The sequence below is a fragment of the Camelus bactrianus genome, chromosome 25 (assembly GCF_048773025.1).
Source record: "Camelus bactrianus isolate YW-2024 breed Bactrian camel chromosome 25, ASM4877302v1, whole genome shotgun sequence".
Taxonomy (NCBI): Eukaryota; Metazoa; Chordata; class Mammalia; order Artiodactyla; family Camelidae; genus Camelus; species Camelus bactrianus.
Genome location: NC_133563.1, coordinates 15,556,750 through 15,576,180, shown reverse-complemented (window position 1 = coordinate 15,576,180; position 19,431 = coordinate 15,556,750). Strand labels below are relative to the sequence as shown.

The following is a 19,431-nucleotide window of genomic DNA, read 5'->3' as shown; positions in this document are numbered from 1 at the left end:
TAAAACAGGAAAAGATGAGGTCCATGGATACCAGTCCAAATTCTAAGAGGCAGTGCCATCCTCAGGTTGCCAGGGTACCAGGATTAGTGAAGTTGGGTTCACCCTCCAAAGTTTATCGCTTAACTCTTCCACTTAGATAAATGTTTGAGTTATAACTTACATCGGAATCTACTGCCTTTACTGAAGGCTGCTGAGAAAATGGCTGTCCTGGCTGTGTTGCTGCCGGCTGAGTGATCACTGACAGCGAGGACACAAAGGCCACATGATGAACGGGAAATGCAAGCCTTTCAACCGGTTGGGCAGTCACCTGAAAATGGTCGTGAGGGAGGAAGTGATTTTCACAAAATAAACTACATTCAGTAGCAAACTCATCTTAGCCAGGCTAAGTGTAATATGCACTGTTTATTTTAAAACATGTTCAAAACGTGAGGTCAATATTATTTCAATATTCCTCTAGAGCAAAAGCATTGTTATAAATATTTGAAGCAAAGCACATTTTATACCAATACATAATTTTTTAGAAGATATACTCCTTTTTCAACTACTTTATCATTTTAGTAATACTGTAAAAAATAGCCAACAATAAATTAGAAAGACTGCCCTCTAAATTATTGTATTGAAATAGAAAAACAGTTAAAATAAGAAGCAAGCAATATTTTAAATAGCCACAATGCATTTTTCCAGTAGCACTTTCTTACCTTAATCCAGCCAGAATCACTTGGACTGGGAATAGGATTAGTAATAGACATGGAAGAGATATTAAATCCAAGGATACTACGGGTTTTTCCTAAAATTACAGCTTGTCCAAGAGAATCAGCAATTTTCTGGAGTTCAGATAATTGCATCTGACCTATGAGGAAACAGTGTTGTGACATGTGGATTATAAGAATATGGAATAGTGAGAATATTTCACTTTAGTTTTTGTTTGTGTCGCTACATCCACATTATAGAATTCTACAGCTTTCAAACTGTACATGAGCTAAACAGGACAAAGTCATCTTAAGGAGGTCAGGAATATTAAGTACTCAGTATAATATGTTTTTAAAGTTGGAATTTAAGAAAAAAAAACAAAGGTATATAAAATAGAGACAAGAAAAATGAATGAGAGCATAGTGGGAAAAATTTGTCTCTTAATTTAATAATCTCCCATGTCATTCTTTGTTTAGAAGTGAAGCACTATTATGCATGTCTATTATGGCACACCATTTTGAAAAAATAGAGTGTTAATTATGGAATGGAAAGATAATTAGCATCATCGAATTTACAGTGTGGATTCATCAGTTGCTAACATTATCATTAAATTACTAACCCCAAATTATTACTTCCTCTGGACATTGACAATGTGCACAGTTAATTTTAACACCATAGGCAGTTTCTGTTCCCTTTTCTTAGCCTGGCAGGTTCCTGAAACCTACTGCCCCAAAAGGCTCCTTACCTTAAGATGTGGCTCTCCATACACTGTACTCCTTTTGTCTGAAGCCTGGAACTTTTTCTTGAACCCTTCTTCTACTTCACCTCTCCCCCACACCATAAAAATCAATTCTCAATTTCTTTTTAAAAAATAATTGATTTTATTTATAATTTTTTTTTCTTTTAGATTTTTTTGAGGGAGGAGGTAATTAGGTTTATTTATTTTTTAATGGAGGTACTGGGGATTGAACCCAGGACCTCGTGCATAGTAAATATGCACTCTTCCACTAAGCTATACCTTCCACCTGATTCTCAATTTCTAAGTCTGTCTCCACTGCCCAAATCCTACTTAACCCATCAGCAGCAAAGAATCTAAAACAGGTTTTCAACTGGCTTTTTTGTGTCCATTCTCTCTTTTGCACTCTGTTCTATACGCTGTAGTCAGATCGTTTAAGAGACGGCTGTAGCCAGGATGTTTTGGTATACTGTTCCTCCATGCTAGCCCCTTCCTTATCCAGAGTCTTGCCTTGAGGACTCTGATCATTGAGTTGCTTTCACTAAGGCTAAGCCATGAAGCTTAGTGTGCTCGGGAAGAAGCAGCCAATGCTCTTGGGCAGAGGTTTCATAAGACTTTGAAAATCACAGTCTCAGGGAATTTCAGTCCCTGCCAATTTTAAAGGTCTCTTTTGATTGATTTAGACTCTTTGGGATAAATGTCAGTCTTTCTGATTCCTCCCTCTCCCCCAACTCCCTCCATACACTCTTCTACCAGATGGCTTCCTAGGTATGAGGGCTCGCGTGACCTCATGGCAGCAGAACAAAGGTGGCTCATGTCTACACACTACGACTACCGTCTCTCCTCACTGGTTTTTGGTGCAGGGTGGCAGGACTGACCTGCCTGCATTGTTAACAGGTTCTTTCTGACCATTTGACGTGGGAAGGCATCCATTTCTGCTGACTGCCATCTAGAAACCAAAGACCGTAACTTGAAGAGCTCTTATCCAGAGGTCCCCTTGGTACTTAAGTAACTGCTTTCTAGGACATCTGGGAGCTTCTGGATCCTGACACTATGTGAAGGCTGTGGGAAACCAGGAGTATTACTACGTACACATCTTTCTTGCCACTTCCCAGTATTTCGCTCCCTGCCAAGCTACAGAGTTTTCCTCAAGACCTCAAATCCTATTCCAATCTATGTCTGGGAAACACGCCATTGGCCTATCCTTCCCCTGCCCCTATTTCTATGTTCTTAGACTGTGTTATAAATAAATATATGATAAATCTGACTAACAAGATAAAACTTCTTTAAGGGGGTGGAAGGTGGGAGAAGCTGTGTGCGAAGAAATTTAGATCATATATAGGAAATAAATCAGTTTTTTGGACACTTGAGTGGCGAGGGTGGTAAATACTGGACTCCAATACATGTAAGGGCTTACCAGGGATTTCTACGAGTCAGTTAGCCATCTGTATATGTTGCATGGACCTGCTACAACTCCTAGAGTAAATTAACAGACTAGGTTGAGTCTAAGGCCTTTATTCTGTAGGTATAAGGAAACAGAAGGTTGGTGGAGGAAAGTAACCCATTACTGGGCAGAGAACATCACTGGGAAGGTCTGGTTGCAACACAAGGCTATGCTTCCTGTTTCTTTCAACAAAGAGAGGTGATAAGGTGATCAGCACCTTCTTCCATTCATGCAAGCCTTTCCACACAGGCTTATCGCCACAAGGGAAGAACCTTCTGCCTGCATAACTGGTAGAATTCCAGAACAGCAGTGTGGCAGGTGCATGGGGTCAAAGGTCAGAAGCAAACCTCCTGGGGAAGGAGTGATGACCCCCAGTGGCAGAAGGTGAGAACTTCACCCAGTACCTAAGTTCACACATCAGAGAGCCTGGGAGTTTAATGTAAAACATGCTGGACAGAAATAGGGTAGATCAGGACTTTCTGAGTCTGAAATTTACACAGTGTGGAAGCTCTCTTTAAGAAAAAGTATGCAGAGAAGCCTTACTTGTGCAACTTTTATAATAATAGTCAATAACTTGACCACATTATTAAGTGGATTCTCCTCCCAGAGCCTTGAAAGTTAAAGCCCCTCTGTTCCTCATGGGGAGTGAGGGACAGAGAAAGGGGTGATGGCTGGTAAGGCTGATTAGATCAGTCATAGATATTAAAGACAGAACATATTCTTGCACATTTGCACTTGTTAGTGTAAATATGTGAGTTTACTCTGGAAATTTAACCCACCACCCCACCTCTCAGAGTCTACAAGGGTCTACTTTTTCCCTTAGGAAAACAGCCTCTGTCCTTCTCTTGGCTTACAAAGAGGAGAACTTCTTTTGGTTTCCCATGATCTGCCTACCTCTCAGTCTTGACTCCAGCAGCTGGTCTTTTCTGGCCCTTCTGCTGCAGACCTATTGGATCCTTCCCAGTTCTTCAAATGTACCAAACTCTCATCAACTATTGCCTCAGCCTCCAGCATTCTTAGCTCCCACTTTTCACTGACCAACTCTTTTCCTCCTTGTCTCTCAGCTATAAGGTCACTTCCTTAGGTCATTTCTTGGATCTTTTATGTTAGGCCAAATCCTTTTGTTGAATTAATTAATTGCTACAATAACAAAATAGAAGTTGAAGTTCCTTCATGATTCAGAATAGTTTGGGATTACAGAAGTAGAGCAGGGAAAAGTATCTCCAGGCCCTGCGGTCAGGATGTGGGGCTGTTGGCTTGGCTTACCCAGCCTTGATGGGGCTATTTATGGATTTGGTTTGGTAACTACGTTACTCTATCTCAAACGTCTACTCTTCATACCTGTAGTGTTGTTGATTACGAACTGAGGGGGAGGATCTCCGATCTCCAGTTCAACTGTGAGTCCCAGGGCCCTCTTCCTCCGCAGGTTCTCCCCGCGTATTATTTTGCTGACACGGATTTTGTCACTTGGTATCTTTAGGAACAAGGCAAGGTTTCTAACCAGATTATGAGAGCTATAAAAGTCATCTTCCGTTACAGCAGGTAATTGGAAAGAGACAAATATGACTGCAGTGGTGTGGATTTCAACAGGTATAGGTCCTTTAACCAAAAGGTAAAGCATCTGGTAGGTTCTATCAAAGTAATTTTCACCAAGGACAGTGGAATTCAGGTTAGGAAGGAATTGTTCTATGAAGGGGAAAAAGCCAAAATAGCACAGTTAAAATTCATTTACATTATTGTAATTACCATGCAGTTTTTAAATATTTGCTTAAATTTAGAAAATTCTGAAAAAGTTCAGTATTATCATTCTTTCATAGGAAAGTTTGCATATTCAAAACAAAAATACTTACAGAAACTGACATGCAAAATTGAAGTTAATTCTTTAAATAATACCATTAATATTCATTATACATTAAATTTATTTTAAAAAACAATTAGCTATAGACATGTACAAATGAGAAATAAGATCTAATTTGAACTGGGAGCCTATATGGTACTTGTAATAATATTTACATTTTCAGAATTTTAAAGCCTTGACCAAAGGCATTTGGTAATTTAAAAATGTAAATTTCACTTTAATAGCCATCTAGTTTACGCAGGGCTATATACCAACTCATAAGGAAAATTTACAATTCAGTGCTTCTGTTTTAATTAAGGACAAAAGTATGTAATACAAATGAAGTGTGTATCAAAATCTCTCAGAAGGATCTTACGTTAATAAAACAGGTTTACATTTCAGCCTGAAAAATCTTCAGTTAATGCTAAACAAATTATACTAGGGCACTGAATTTTGTAAAAGTGATTGAGACTACTATATATATAGTATATACTTCTATCAATAAACATATATATGATTTAATGGCAGAGGATCAAAAATGTCCAAGAAGTAATAAATCCACTAACACATACTGAGCCCAAAGACTGACTGTACAATAACACTGGAATGAGACATGTAGCTTCTTACCACATTTCATAGTGAGGCTTACAAAGAAAAATAAATTGGAATCTTAGAAAGAAGAGGGTATTTCTTGTTAATGTAACAGACACTCATAGCAATGGTATAAGAAGGCTTTCATTCTTACTATATATTTCTTAAAATCTACTAGTATAAGTTCTAGATGCAATTTAATTTAAACATTCTGTGAATCTAAAGAATGTGGTTTTGTGTTATAAATTGAAGCTGCTCTCGAGCTACTGTTAGAGGTGCACATGCCCCTTATCCTATGTCTTCACAGTAATGCAAGGAAGCGGAGACACAGATAATAATAAATATCTGGGGTAATCCAAAAAGATACGTATAGATTCATAGTACATGGATATTATTTTCCATTCCCAGTGTCAAAGCAAGATGTTTATCTAAAGGCAATGCTATTCCAGAAAAAAATTTCTAAGAGGGCAGTGGTGCCATTGTTTTGCAGCCCTCTGACACCTGTGTAATTGATGCCCTACATTAAATTCTGCCTGTTGACACAGTTTCTGTTTTCTTAACTTGAATGATAGAGTACTTGGTACCAAAATGTTGTTTTAAAAAAAGTTAAAATTTATGAAAATTAAGCTGTAAATATGTTCCATCGTTTATATATAAAAATAAAACTGATTCTCTTAGCTTTTAAGGAAATAATGCAGCATAGTAGTTAAGTGTATGGGTTCCAGAACTAGACTGCCTGTGTTCAGGACCTTGCTCTGCCCCTACCAGCTTTGATATTGCGTCTGGACTGAATTGTGTCTCCCCTCACCAAGCTCACGTGTTGCAGCCATAACCCTCACTGTGAGGGTATCTGGAGATGGGGTCTTTGAGAGGTAATTGGATTTAGATGAAGTCATGAGGCTGGGGACTTTATGATGAATTAATGCACTTACAAGAAAAGCCACAAGAGTGCCCCCCCCCCGCCCCCGACTCCATCTCTGCCACCTGAGAACACATGAGAAGGCAGCCATTCTCAAGTCAGGAGGAGCACTCCCACCAGAACCAGATCATACTGGTATCCTGGTCTCATGCTAGCAGCCTCCAGAACAGTGAGAAAATAAATCTGTTTTTAAGCCACCCAGTTTATTGTATTTTGTTATGGCAGCCTGAGCTGAGACAGAGACCTTGGCAAATTAACTAACCCCCTTGTGTCTGAGTTTACTCATCTGTGCCTACCTCACAGGGCTATTTATAGGATATAGTAACAGTTATTATATACAAAGCACTTAGAACAATGCCTGACACACAGGAATGCCTCTGGAAACATGAGCTCTGTCTAGGACTCGTAGAAGTAGAACGTGCTCCAGGGACAACACGCGTATGGGTTATCCATTCACACTCTCCTGTCTCGCTTAGCATGTGATCCGCAGCACTTTTGCGTCACTGTTAGCCAAGACTATGGGGCGCAGCTAAAAACCACGATAAGTAGCACACGTGGAATGGAATGGCCTGGTCTTGCTAGTATCCTGTTCAACAAAAAGACTTCAATGAGCAGAGACAAATTTTGGTTTTGCAAATGTTGGTAAATGGGTAAGGTTAGCTTCTTCCACGTATTTCCTTTAAATTCAGAGTTTACTTTATCATATTTACTTCACGGTGTTCAACTGATGTTACGCTAGCTTTCTTGGCAATACATCTGGTGACTGCCAATGAATTTAGGTTCTGACCTCTATGAAATAGAAGTAAAGCAGAGCTAGGGTAAAAATTCTAAGCAAAATCTCTTCTGTACATAGGAATAACTGAACTAAATGTGTAGAATGCAAATTCTCACGGGGCAAATGAATATAGCCCTTATACACACAAACTTCTATCTGCATGTGTGCAGATAGATAAGAATTCCATCAGCAGTGATTTTTCAGCACATGCATGTTGTAAATGAACACATTTTAGTGTTTGGTGGACCATGGGTAAAAATGTTTTTTCTCTTGTATTTGTCAAGGGCTAAAGAATTAAATATTAAACATGAAACATGACAGAATTTTATATATAATTAAGTACATATTTAGTGTGTGCTGTATTTGAGGAAATACCTGTATACAGATGTCTTTTAAGTTCACAGTGTTTCTGTTGGGAGTTCCATACTGTATTTTTGGGACAGACCAATGCATTGTTCACATAGACATCCAAACGCTGCAGTGTGGGGAAAAAAATTCCTACCAGAACAGCCTATTAAAAATAAACAATACTTTTGTTGTATTAAGAGAACAATGAAACAGAATATTTAGAATTTAGCACTTTAAAAATATCCTTTAACTATACATGCCTTCTGTAAAATATTAAAACCAAGTTTGATGGATTTAGGATAAGTATGGAGCTAAAATGTTAAATAGATTTACATTCAACCATTCATATAGATGTTACAACTTAACTCTTAATTAGTGATTCTCAGTAGAAAAGAATGTAATATAACAAGAAATTATTAGAGGACAATCTCTAAATTAAAGAAGGAGATCCTTTAAAAGCTAACAATGTTCAATACAGGCTTTCACTCCAGGGGTAGAAGAAATGGGAGAGTTAGCAGAGCTCTGTACAATGTAACCACAGAAAATTATGCACCTACTGTTGAAAAAAAATGCTTATCTCTGAGAAAAGTGAGATACTAAGACTAATATAAATCAGTCAAAATAACTATCTTAATTCAATTTTGGTCATTTTTCATGTTTATTCCCCATATTTCATGCTATCAGATATAATCATAAAGTAAGGAGTCTGGCTTTTGCAAGGGTGATGAGGAATTTATAGGGAATCTAATAAGCTACATGCAGTTTTGGAATTTTCTTTTGAGTTTGTCTACAGAGGCTCAGAATATTAAGTCACGTTACTTTGTAGTTACCTTTCTTATTTTTAAAATTTAAATACTCTCTTTCATTCAGAAATCAAGTGCCTATCTGAGCCAGGCCCTATTCTAGGGACTCTCAAAAGTCCCTGTCCTATCTGGGTTTATATTCTAGAATGAGGAGAGAGACAATAAATAATAGAAATGTTAAAAATTAAAGTATGAAGCATATTAGAAGATGATAAGTAAGTGCTTTGGAAAAAAAGAAAAGGTAGTTCAGAGTATGAGTAACTGGGAGAGCCAAGAAGGGAGAGGTGACCAAGGTAGGCCTACTGAGAGGATGGGAGTGAGGAGGTGGGGGAGTCAGCCACCCAGGGTAGAATGTTCAGGCAGACTCAACATCTGAAACATGGGCCAAGGTGGCAGCATGTCTGGAATGCTGAGCAATAGCAAGGAGCCCAGGGTGGCTGGGGGGCAGGGGCGTGGAAGAAGTCAGAGAGTTAAGGGATGAGGGAGATTGTCCCAGTGCCTTGTAGGCCATTGTGAGCACTCGGGCTCTTGTACAAAGACCAGCGGGGAAATTACTGTAGAGTTTAAGGCACACGAGTGGCCTGGTCTGACTTGTTCTCAATGTATCTCAGTGGTGGCTGAGGTGAGAACAGACAACAGAGGGGGCAAAGGTGAGCAGGAGGAGGAGCTGGGAGGCAACTGCCTTACTTCAGGGAAGAAATAATGTTGGCTCATATTGGATGGTGGCAATGGAGGTAGTGAGAAGTGGTCAGATTCTGGATATTTTGAAGGGAGACTCAACAGGATTTGCAGATAGATTGGATGAGGAATGGGAGAGAAAGAGAGAAATCAAGAATGGTTCTAAGATTTTATCTTGAGCAACTGATAGGATGTAACTGCTGTCACCTGAGAGGGGGCAAATGTCTCCTCTCCTTACTCCTTTCTCTGTTTCATCTGATTCGTGTCCTTTCTTCACAGTCCTTTTACTCTAGGACCTCAAAGTCTCATTCTTAGAAAAGAAAATCTATATTAGGCGACGACTGCTTAACCTCACTCTCTTTTCCCACTGACATAGTGTATGTAATTTACTCATCCTTGCTGAATTCAGTTTATAGCAAAGAGTTGACATTATTGAAGGTATTTTAGAAAATATGCTGTGATCTCTGAAATATATTCCAAAGATGTGTTTGTGACATATATAAATAATAGCAGCACGGAAGAATAAATGTACAATTTCAAGTGACCAGTTTTAGATCCATACTATTTTTATGTCAGGGAGGAGGGTATAGTTCAAATGGTAGAGCACGTGCTTAGCGTGCACAAGGTCCTGAGTTCAATCCCCAGTACCTCCTCTAAAAATAAATAAACCTAATTACCTCTCCCAGTCCAAAAAAAAAAAAAAACAACAAAAAAAAACCCTTGCAAAGGGACTATTTTTAAGTAAAAGTTTAGGTTTGCTTGCTAATCACACGCATTGTAGGACTCACTGTCACGCCGACTCAGACAGAGCAGCAGAACCAAGTGCATATTGCAGGGAGCTGCTTGGTACTCAAATGTGCTCTCAGGCTGATGAAAACAGTCTGGACTGACAGTGTTTCTAGTAGTACCCTACTGGTCCTTGAAAATGAGCTGTAGGATGATGATGTTTCAGAGAGCAGTGAAGGAGATAAATTCCCTCGCAGACAGAAGTACGTGCAAATAATAAACACCAATCACTCTTAAGAGGTTACTTCTATCTTGCCTTACCTGGTTATGGTCAACATTAAGCAGCATCAGTCGAAGATTCTGAGGACTGGTGCCAGTGAAGTAAACTTCGTAAAATTTGCCCAGAGCCACGATGCTATGGAACAGGGACAGTCTCCTCCGGCATGTGTACCCGGCACACCAGCCATGATCCTGTGGGCCTACATCCACACAGATGAGAGTTCACGTTCCCTATTACGAGTATGATTAGTGCAAAGCCTGAAGAGTAACTGTATTAAAAATAAACTGCCGTGGGCAAGTTCAGCATGTATAGCCATTATCCATCCACCCATCCATTCAGTGATCTAAGTTATTTCTCAAACCTCAACTTAAAAAGGAAGGAAGGCAGCAAAGCAACTCCCTCTCTACTATCCTTACTTCTAGACTGCCAAGGGTCAGATGGGTAAATTAATGTGTCTAGGATTTGTACTGGAAGGTCATTGAAGGAAGGAGTAGATATACATGTATCTTTACTCTAATAATCATATTTGAGCCCAGGGCACGTGGTGAGGATGCAAATGCTTGATGCCTTCTCCTATCTATAAAATGTGACTTTGTGTGGGGAACCAAGTTTCTCAGACTCTTTGCTGAGGAATATGTTACAACAGAGTTAATTTGTTAAAAATAGAGCCTGTACCTAGGAAACATGGACATCTGTATGTCCGAATAATTAATTTATTAATTATTTCTTTCACTTACTCATTTGTTCATTAGTTAATTTGTAAATTCAGCAAACTCTTATGTGTGTGTGTTTTATTACCTTTAATCTTCTTCCACTGTTATTCTAATACAATTTTGTTAAAGACTGTGATTACAAGTACTGTTCAAGGGTCAATATCATTAATGGACCAAAGCAATCTGAAAACTAGCACTCCATTAAACCCTCTAGAAAGCCAGAAGAAAGCGAACGCTTTTCACCTGAATCCAAACATTCCAGAACACATGTAACATGACTGTTATAGCAAACTTCTCTATTTCACCTCAGTTTTAAAGTGGCTGGGATTATACATACACAGAGCAGTAAGTGAGATATGGAATGATGAATTTTCTTGATGTATTTATTCATTAGCTTTGCTCAATTTCCTAGCTTGCTTAGAATTATTATCAATATTTGTAACTGAATTTCGGTTGAATTTTAAACCAATATAGACTTTTGAAGCTCTAGTAGAGAATAACCTACCCCTTAGCATCCAAAGTATAAATCCTACTTTCAATTTTTAATTTTTTACTGATGTATAGTCAGTTTACAATGTGGTATCAATTTCTGGTGTACAGCACAATTCTTCAGTCATACATGAATACACATATATTCATAAATCCTATTTTTAAATAAACCTTTGTGGGTTTTGAAAATAGAAATTTCTCTGTATAAAGTGAAAAATTTTAAGTGACAAAAGCCATATTTTAAAAATAAATAAAACTGAGCACTAAAAATTAAAGGGAAATTTTGGTGGTGTGTACAACTTTTATCCTGGGATTTTTTTTCCTGCCACCTTGTCTAGTGTATCCCAAGCTTCAGTAATCCTTCCAACACCTTAATAATTTTTGCCATGCTGAGATCATTCATGTTATCATTAAATTATATCATCATTAAATTGAAAGTCACTTCTTAAAATTTAAATTAATTTAAATGAGAAATGTCGTATCACTATTGTAAACGGAAAACTTGTGTTGCCTTTCAGAAAAAGAAAACGTAAACACAAACAGAGTGAACTCTTTCTCCACCATATAAAACAGAGCAATTTGAAAACATCTTCATTATTCACTGAATATTCTAATGTGGGGGACTACTGAGGAGTCAAGTCTCTCTCCTGCATATAGATCTTTCTTCCAAACAGAAGGCAGGAAAGTCCTGATGTCTGCTAGTTTTATGTGATAAATAATTTATGAGATATCTCCATGAATATAATAAATAGTGAATGCTTTGAGTAATGAGTTTGTTTACACTGAATACCTACCGTTAATGAGATCAACATAACCATTGCCCACTATAGCCACTGGTGAGAGTCTGCGAGTTTCCGTGTCAGAATCCAGGCTTTCAATAACCATCATTGCATGTTCCATCCCAAAGCACCGATAGCTCTGCCATTCTGGAATGTATTTGCAAGTAGAATCTCTAATGATTCCTAGAAACATGGGAATACACACTTAGCAAGGAAAAAGGATCTCCTTACAAAAGCATCCACAAACTATCTTTTGCTTGTTATATAAGATTAACAAATAGAAAATACAAGTTATTAGTTGAGTACATCAATCATTAAAAACAAAAGATATATTTTGTTTCATGAACCTGAGGATTAACAGAATAAGAGCCAACAAACCTTTATAAGGTGCTTTCTCAGTGATAGGAATTCTACTTCCATTTGGGAATGAGAGCATCACTTTAGGAATTCTGTAGTCTCCAATTCCAAACTGGCTATTTCCATTCCATTCATATTCTGCTTCAGGTATCACTGAACCAGAGTTCCCCAGAAAGGAGCCATCCATGTCTCTAAGTAAAGATTTCCTTTTGGCATCACAAACCATGTCTACACAATCAGATGGATTCACCTTACTGTGGAGAAAAGGTGAAAGGCATGAATACTTGGATTCAGTATACCTCCTTGTTTCTGGAGAGCATTTAAATAAACTTGCATATTTGATGAGTATCCCCCAAAATTGGTTGATTCAATCTTATTTCAGAAAGGAGTCAAAGTGGGACCAAGTAGCATATGTCATTAGCATCGTAATGAGAACCGGTTTTCTATTGTGTTGCTTTGGTCTATTATTATGAATTTATTAACATTTCAAAAGGACAAGTTATACCTGTGGGAAATAAAATTAGAATTCCAATTTGCTATCCTTATTTTGTGGAATGATAGATTTCATATTTGTGTATTGCCCAAAATATACTAACATTGCACCGAAGAGCAGGTAAATTACTCAGCTGTACAGACATACAAAATCCTTGTGTTGGCAGGGAAGTCTTTATATATTTTCCCTTCCTTCTCTGTTTTTAATGGGTCTTTAAGAATTATAAATCGGTTGCATGCTTTCTATAAAACAAGCTAAATACTTAATAAAAGTTCAGTCCCCTTCACCTTTCTATCCCAAGCTCTTGGGCTCACCACCAACTGCAGATTAGTATATATTTTTGTAGACCTTCACCTATGTATGTACAAACAGATATATTTTGATTATGATTTTTATGGTATATATTTTAATAATCATTCCATAGATATGTGAACTGTAAGAGATGAAATTCCATAAACTCATCATTCAGTTCAATCATAGATGGTGTTCTGCCTCTATCTTCAGCCACCTGGAGTGTTGACTGCTATTGGTTATGATAATAAAATGGCTGCTTAATTTGCAATGTACTATACATACTATATTATGCTTAGTATACTGTATACTTGCATTATACATACAGCATACAGCACACCATGGGGGAATATAATTTATTCCAGAGTTATCGCAATAAAATACTATCTAATAGATCTGAGCTTTTTGCTAAGAAAGACATGAAGCTATAAATTATCCCTTACTCTACTATTAGTTTTGGAGATGATTTGAGTAAATATTTATGTAGGTCATGTATTCTCTGATTCAAGTGTGTGCAGTGTTTTTATGAGCAACTCTGTGAATAGAGTGCCCAGTGGCACTCTAACATAGTGGCTTCGGGTTCTGTTTTACTTCAGGATCCAAAAAAACAGAGCTTGAGATGTGGATTTTTGTTCAAGGGAAGAAGAGAAGCCATCCAGGGCAAGGGAAAAAAAAAGGAAGATGACTTTGGTCTGTGGACTAGCTTCAATCTGATCCCAGGAGAACCTCTGGATCATGAATTGCACACCGTGATGTTCCCATCTTGTGACAAGGGGGCCAGCCTTTTGCACTCTTGTATAAATTAGTCAGTTTTTGCTGACTACACGAAGGCGGTAGTAAGGACAGCTTTAGCCTCTCACACCTATTCCTGTTTGGCTAAGAGCAATCGTCTGGAAAAGCAGGCAAATATAGGTTATTACTGGCCAACATTTAAAGCATTTGGAGACGGGGCGAGCCGCCTAGTAAAAGGGATCTGGGAGAATACCAGCAGTGTCCCAATAAACGCACAGAACTCAAAGGCATGTTTTAAAATGTAGTATTTTCTTTATGACCTAGATATTAAAGTTATATATTAAATCTGAAAGATTCAATGATAACTAAATAGGAGCTAGTAGCTTTCTAGTGGGGAGAGGCTCTATTGAGCCAAAAAACACTGCAGTTCAACAATTATTAAATGAGGAGGGGTGGGTCTGTCATCAAAATAAGATCAGATGAAATCAGCCTATTCATAAAGCATTGCTTCTCTGCAGAGATGCCCATCTAATTAGCATTATTTCTTGTCCTCTCTATACTGAAAAAGGTCAAAGAGCTCTAATAGAAAATTTCTTTCCTTTAATATTTTTTGTCTTATACCTAAATTTCTGGTCTGCACCTCTTATGAAGAGTAGCAGTTACTAGCTATATTCTTTCAAGACTTAGAATCTAAGTGGGTCAACTTCTAGAAATATTCTGACACCAACTAACCTTTGTGATTGAAAAAAAAATCACTGTTCAAAGTTTCTGCATGGTGTTGGTCACAATGATCATAATGACTCACATTTAATTTCCAAGCATATGTTGGGGTGCACATAATAAGATATTTGGAAAGCAAAAGGAAACAAAAGAGGTAAGGAGAAGGGAAGAAATGATATAGATGACTTTCTTTTCTAATGACTATTAATGGAGAGAGATTAACATACAAATACAATTCTGACCTAGTCTCTATCTTTTATGTTTAATGGTGGTGTTTTTTACGATGCATGGGGGAAAAAGTATGAGAAAATACACATATTAAGGCCTAGCTTCTTCAACTTGGCTGAAAATACAGATATATTAAATAGTTTTAACTTTCACAATGCCGATTAAATTTTACAGACATCTATGGCAGGGGAAGAAAACATAGGAAAACTGTGATGACAGTAAAGAAAAAACTGTTTTCATATATTTTACCTTACATCAGGCCTGTGTATAAATATTTTTGATTGTTCAGTAGTGTCAACCAGCTGTATGTTCTTCACATGGATTGGATGCTGTAAATCCTCATTTAAAGGGTTAGTAATGAATATCACACTGGTTTCACCTGAACAAACATTTTTAAATCCAACAAAAGTTGAACCTAGAACAAACACAACAGAAAAATAATTATTTTCTATAAAGTGGTAAAAATCAGTTTCATTTCATGTGAATTCCACTAAACACATCATTTAATACTATCCTGAACATGGAGCTCTTACCTTATGTGGTAGATTAAGTCCCCCACCGTTTGTGGCAGATTGTTGCCTCCCTATATTAACACCACTGAGTGGTCTTCTCCCATACTTTCTCTGGGCTTGGCATATTTTCTCTGTGACTTGCTTTGGACAATGGGACAAAAGCAACTGTGGTATAAACAGATCTGAAAAGTGCTTGCATATTAGGGCTCACTCTCTCATCGTGTTCTTGGGGAATTCTGTGATTACCATTATGTGAATAAGTCAAGGAGACATGTGGCTCAGTCATCCCCATTACTCTAGCCACTGGCCAGCAACAATCACCAAACACGGAAGTGAGACCACCTTAGACTAACCAGCACCTAGACACCAGTGTAATCCCAGGTAAGATTAGTAGAAGAACCACCCAGCTGAACAAAGCCAAAATTGCCAATCCACACAATCATGAGCTAATAAACAGTTGTTTAGAGGCTCTAAATTTGAGGGATGGTCTGTTATGCAGCAAAGACTAACTGAAATACTATTGCTTTCTTGGCCTTACTGCATATATTGTGTGGCCAAAAGATAAAACTGATTGGATCAAACAACTTAATCTCTTTTGGACTTAGAACTGAAAACAGCAAAAAGTGACTCCAAAAATTCTTACATTAGTCATGTGCTATCTACAACCCTGCCTGATTATATTTTCTCCTAAGCAAATACTGTATATGCATGAATACAGGCTTGTAAGTGAGCATCAGTAAAATACCACAGTAGTAGATGCTGTTCGGACCTTGTGCAGATCTCCTTTCTTGGTCCTAAACCCATGCAACGTGTTACATAATTTTGGGCATCTTAAATAATTATTGGCAAAGATATCATCATTAGAAGTAACACTGAAAAATAATGATAATTTGTTTTGTGTTCCTGGGGATTAAAGTTATAAGAAATAATATGTCAAAATTTAGAAGTCTAATTTATTGAATGGCTTTCTTTGGAGAGACACTGGTTAAAGCTATCATGAAGGGGAGACTTGCTAAATAGAAATAGAGAATGGCTCAGCGTATGTAATGGTCAAGGTGAAAATATTTGGTATGTTCAGTACAAGAATTTGTTTATAGTTATTTTACATTTTTAAGGAGGCAGCCTGGTTCAGTGAAAAAGCAGCAGGTTTGAAGTCAAGATTTCTTGATTCTAAGTCTAGCTCTGCCAATAGCTGTGGGAGCTTGGCAAAACCTTTAAAGAACTAAAATTTCTTAAGTTGTAAAACGTTCTAATAAAATATAACCCTAATTTTATAAAAGGATTTCAAAATTTAGAGAAACTAATTAACATTAAGTCCCTATACCAGTGTTTTCCTGTTGTTTTAGAAGGAAAATTAAATGCCAATTTTTTAAATATATATACAAATTTTGCCAGGGAACTGTTCTTGAAACTGATTCCAATGTCTAATTTCTTTACTTATCATATTGAGAAGATAAATTTAAATCATTTCTTATTAACAATGAAACATTATTACTTATGTTCTACATATTCTTTTCAGAACTTGATTGGGTAGATTTCCAAAGACTACGTTTAAACTTGCCTGAGACGTCCAAAAGGCCAGTGATGGCATTGTAACTCATGATCCCTGCGTGGGGTTTCCGGGGCGCCATGTTATGTGCTGAAGCAAAGGTAGGCCAGCAAATCCCACTTCTCCCACCTTTTATAAAAAGAAGAAGGTTAATGAAATTTGAATATGCACTCTTATGAACCCCAAAATTAAAGTTCTGAAATTTTCACCTGATGGAGGTCTAGAACTTCGATGGGCAGCAGAAAGTTCAATATTGGGATCATCATTAGTTAGGACATCAGAGCAATTAAATTCAGGGCTACTTCCAACAATTAATGAGCTCTATTAAAACAAAAGTTCAAACAGTATAGCTTTAATAATGAATTTCTTAAGAGAAAACACAATAATTAACAGTAATGAATTCCACTGTAGCAAAACACAACCTATATAACTTTGAGAAGTGGATCATTTATTAAACCCAGATGAAAAAGATGCGACTTCTGCCCTGAGTGGATGACATTCAAAGGGAGAAGAGGAAGACAGGCATGCAAATAATTGTATATAATGACATGTTATGTTTCCATGATAGAAATATGTGCAGGAAACAGTGGAAACAAAAAGAGAAGGGAATGTCAAAACTATCTAAGCTGGTTCAGGAAAGACTTCAAATGGTGAAAATTTAACAAACTGTAGGAAGATTAGCAGGTGATAAGCAACAAGAGGTGAGGGAAGGAGGGAGGAGGGGGAGGATGGAGAGCTTCTTGGCAGAAGGTAAGGAGAGCAAAGGAAGGAGGTGTGGATGAGCAGTGTAAAGAAGCCAAGAAAGTCATTCACATTCAATAATCTTACCCTTCTCAGAGTTGTTCTTTCTTCTTTGTGTGGCCGCATTTAAGTCTTACCTTAATTTGTACTGTTTTGCTGGAAATTTTGTGAGACACAGCAGGTGGCATGTAAATCATTGAAGAAATGGCCATTCCATTGTCAGCCAGGGTCACATTATAGATACGTACACTCTCTGTCGTCTGTAATACAACTTGTAGGTTATACAGCACAAAGTACAACCATAAATAAAAGTAAAAAATCAATTTTGGAGGTCCATTTACCTGAAAATAAATTCCGTAATCCCAACATGCCCAAATGGTAAATCCCTGTATAAGAGAACATTGAGGAAGGCCATCTTGGTTCATATAGATACCATATAAACCTCCATGGGCTTCATTGTCAAACCACTTTTCCAAGGAATTAGACTGACCTTTGAAGGAAATATAGAACCAGAGAATTAACATTATTAAATCAAGTCATATAATTATAAGCAACATCTGTTAAAGTCAAAATTCCTTTAAAGATTAAATATACAATTCTGATGCAAATTTTAACAAGATGATCAAATATTTGTATGGCTCAGCTACTCACAGTTTACTCTGTTTAGTACTTCTCTTATCTAATGTGTCCCTTCATTGTTACTCAGAATAACTGTACACTCATTTGCAAAAGTCTGACTTACTGTTAGCACCCTTAACTTATTGTATCTAATTAAACATGAATTTCTTCAGAAAGACTCGAAGTTTGGATTCAAACAAGGTAAAACTTGAAACACACAATGATACTACTTGCTGTCTTGTATCACTAACTTGTTATTTATTTCTAACAAACCTGGACAAGTTGTTTCCTAGTTTCAGCGACTCTATGCCAAAGACTTACCCCAGCAAGGTTCACCATCAATGCGGTACCCTGCCCTTCCAAATCCAGCCACTACGTTATTCTGTAAGACTGTATTGGTCCCTCTATTTATCTAGTACGACAAAGAAAATGCTTTGGGTCAGGTTCTGACACAATGATGCAATGAGAGCAGGTATGCAACATACACAGGGAACCTAATTATGGATGACACTTTCAGGAGTGAAATCGGATTCATTATTCACCCCATTCAGGTTTATAATGCAGATGAAGTAGTGAAATTAACTTAGGTTCTTATTGTAAACCCATCACTAGATACTACACCTTAGACTTCATTAGAAAAGTACATTAAAGAGATTACTTTTCATTTCAGTCACAAAACCTGCTGGATATGGTTCAATATTAATAAGCCATAGACCAAACTCCAGTATTACAGCAAGGTTACAACAATTTTATCACTCTTTTTAGTTATATTCTGTTACCAATCTGATTTATTAAGAAAAAGACAACTAAGGCAATTTCAGTGGACCATAACACTCAGTAGAGGCATTCATTAGTTTAAAGAAAATCTGCTATAATGAAAAACTGGACTAGAACTAGCCTTAGGTAATTACTTAACAATTTTATTTTATGAGCCAAATCAAAGTGGTAAAAAATGAAAAGAATAGGGCAGGGAAGGTTTAGTTCTTGCCTCTACAGTATCAACAAAACAGTCAAAAAATCTCATTTATTTGAAGCATATTAAACATCTTTATTTTTAAAGATTATGATAAAAATAAAGTCAAATGGAATTCATAAAAGTAAGACAAGTACCTTTCAAAAGACACACATAACTTTAAAGATTTGGAATTGACATTTGATTACATTCTAACATCTATAAATAGATGAAAAGAGAACATTACCTCATAAATGTATAGTAAGTTCCAAGAGTTCAGATTTTACTTTAAAGTGATTATTAACAGTTGTACAAAACCAAAATTCAATCCTTATCCCATCTTTCAAAGAGAGCTATTTTTAATTGCTTTTCCTTCCTATGGTGTAAGTAAGATAAACACATGAGGAAGCTATCTTTCCTCCAAATCTTT

At 37.1% G+C, this 19,431-nt stretch overlaps 1 protein-coding gene across 3 annotated transcripts in view; it reads right to left on the bottom strand.

Annotated features, from left to right (window-relative positions):
- The window catches only part of PKHD1L1 (PKHD1 like 1), a 133,739-nt gene that overhangs the window by 6,294 nt on the left and 108,014 nt on the right, over nt 1-19,431 (bottom strand). For 2 of the 3 annotated variants that reach the window (XM_010955840.3, XM_045517270.2), the window contains 13 exons: nt 18,371-18,461; nt 17,773-17,921; nt 17,569-17,691; nt 16,900-17,011; nt 16,703-16,819; nt 14,879-15,044; nt 12,187-12,419; nt 11,824-11,991; nt 9,869-10,026; nt 7,368-7,503; nt 4,212-4,556; nt 699-850; nt 161-307 (listed from right to left, as the gene is read on the bottom strand). In XM_010955840.3, coding sequence (XP_010954142.2) covers nt 161-307; nt 699-850; nt 4,212-4,556; nt 7,368-7,503; nt 9,869-10,026; nt 11,824-11,991; nt 12,187-12,419; nt 14,879-15,044; nt 16,703-16,819; nt 16,900-17,011; nt 17,569-17,691; nt 17,773-17,921; nt 18,371-18,461 — 2,097 coding nt within the window. Of the gene's footprint in view, nt 1-160; nt 308-698; nt 851-4,211; nt 4,557-7,367; nt 7,504-9,868; nt 10,027-11,823; nt 11,992-12,186; nt 12,420-14,878; nt 15,045-16,702; nt 16,820-16,899; nt 17,012-17,568; nt 17,692-17,772; nt 17,922-18,370; nt 18,462-19,431 lie in introns of those variants that run through there. The other variant, XR_006725162.2, reaches the window with a different exon arrangement.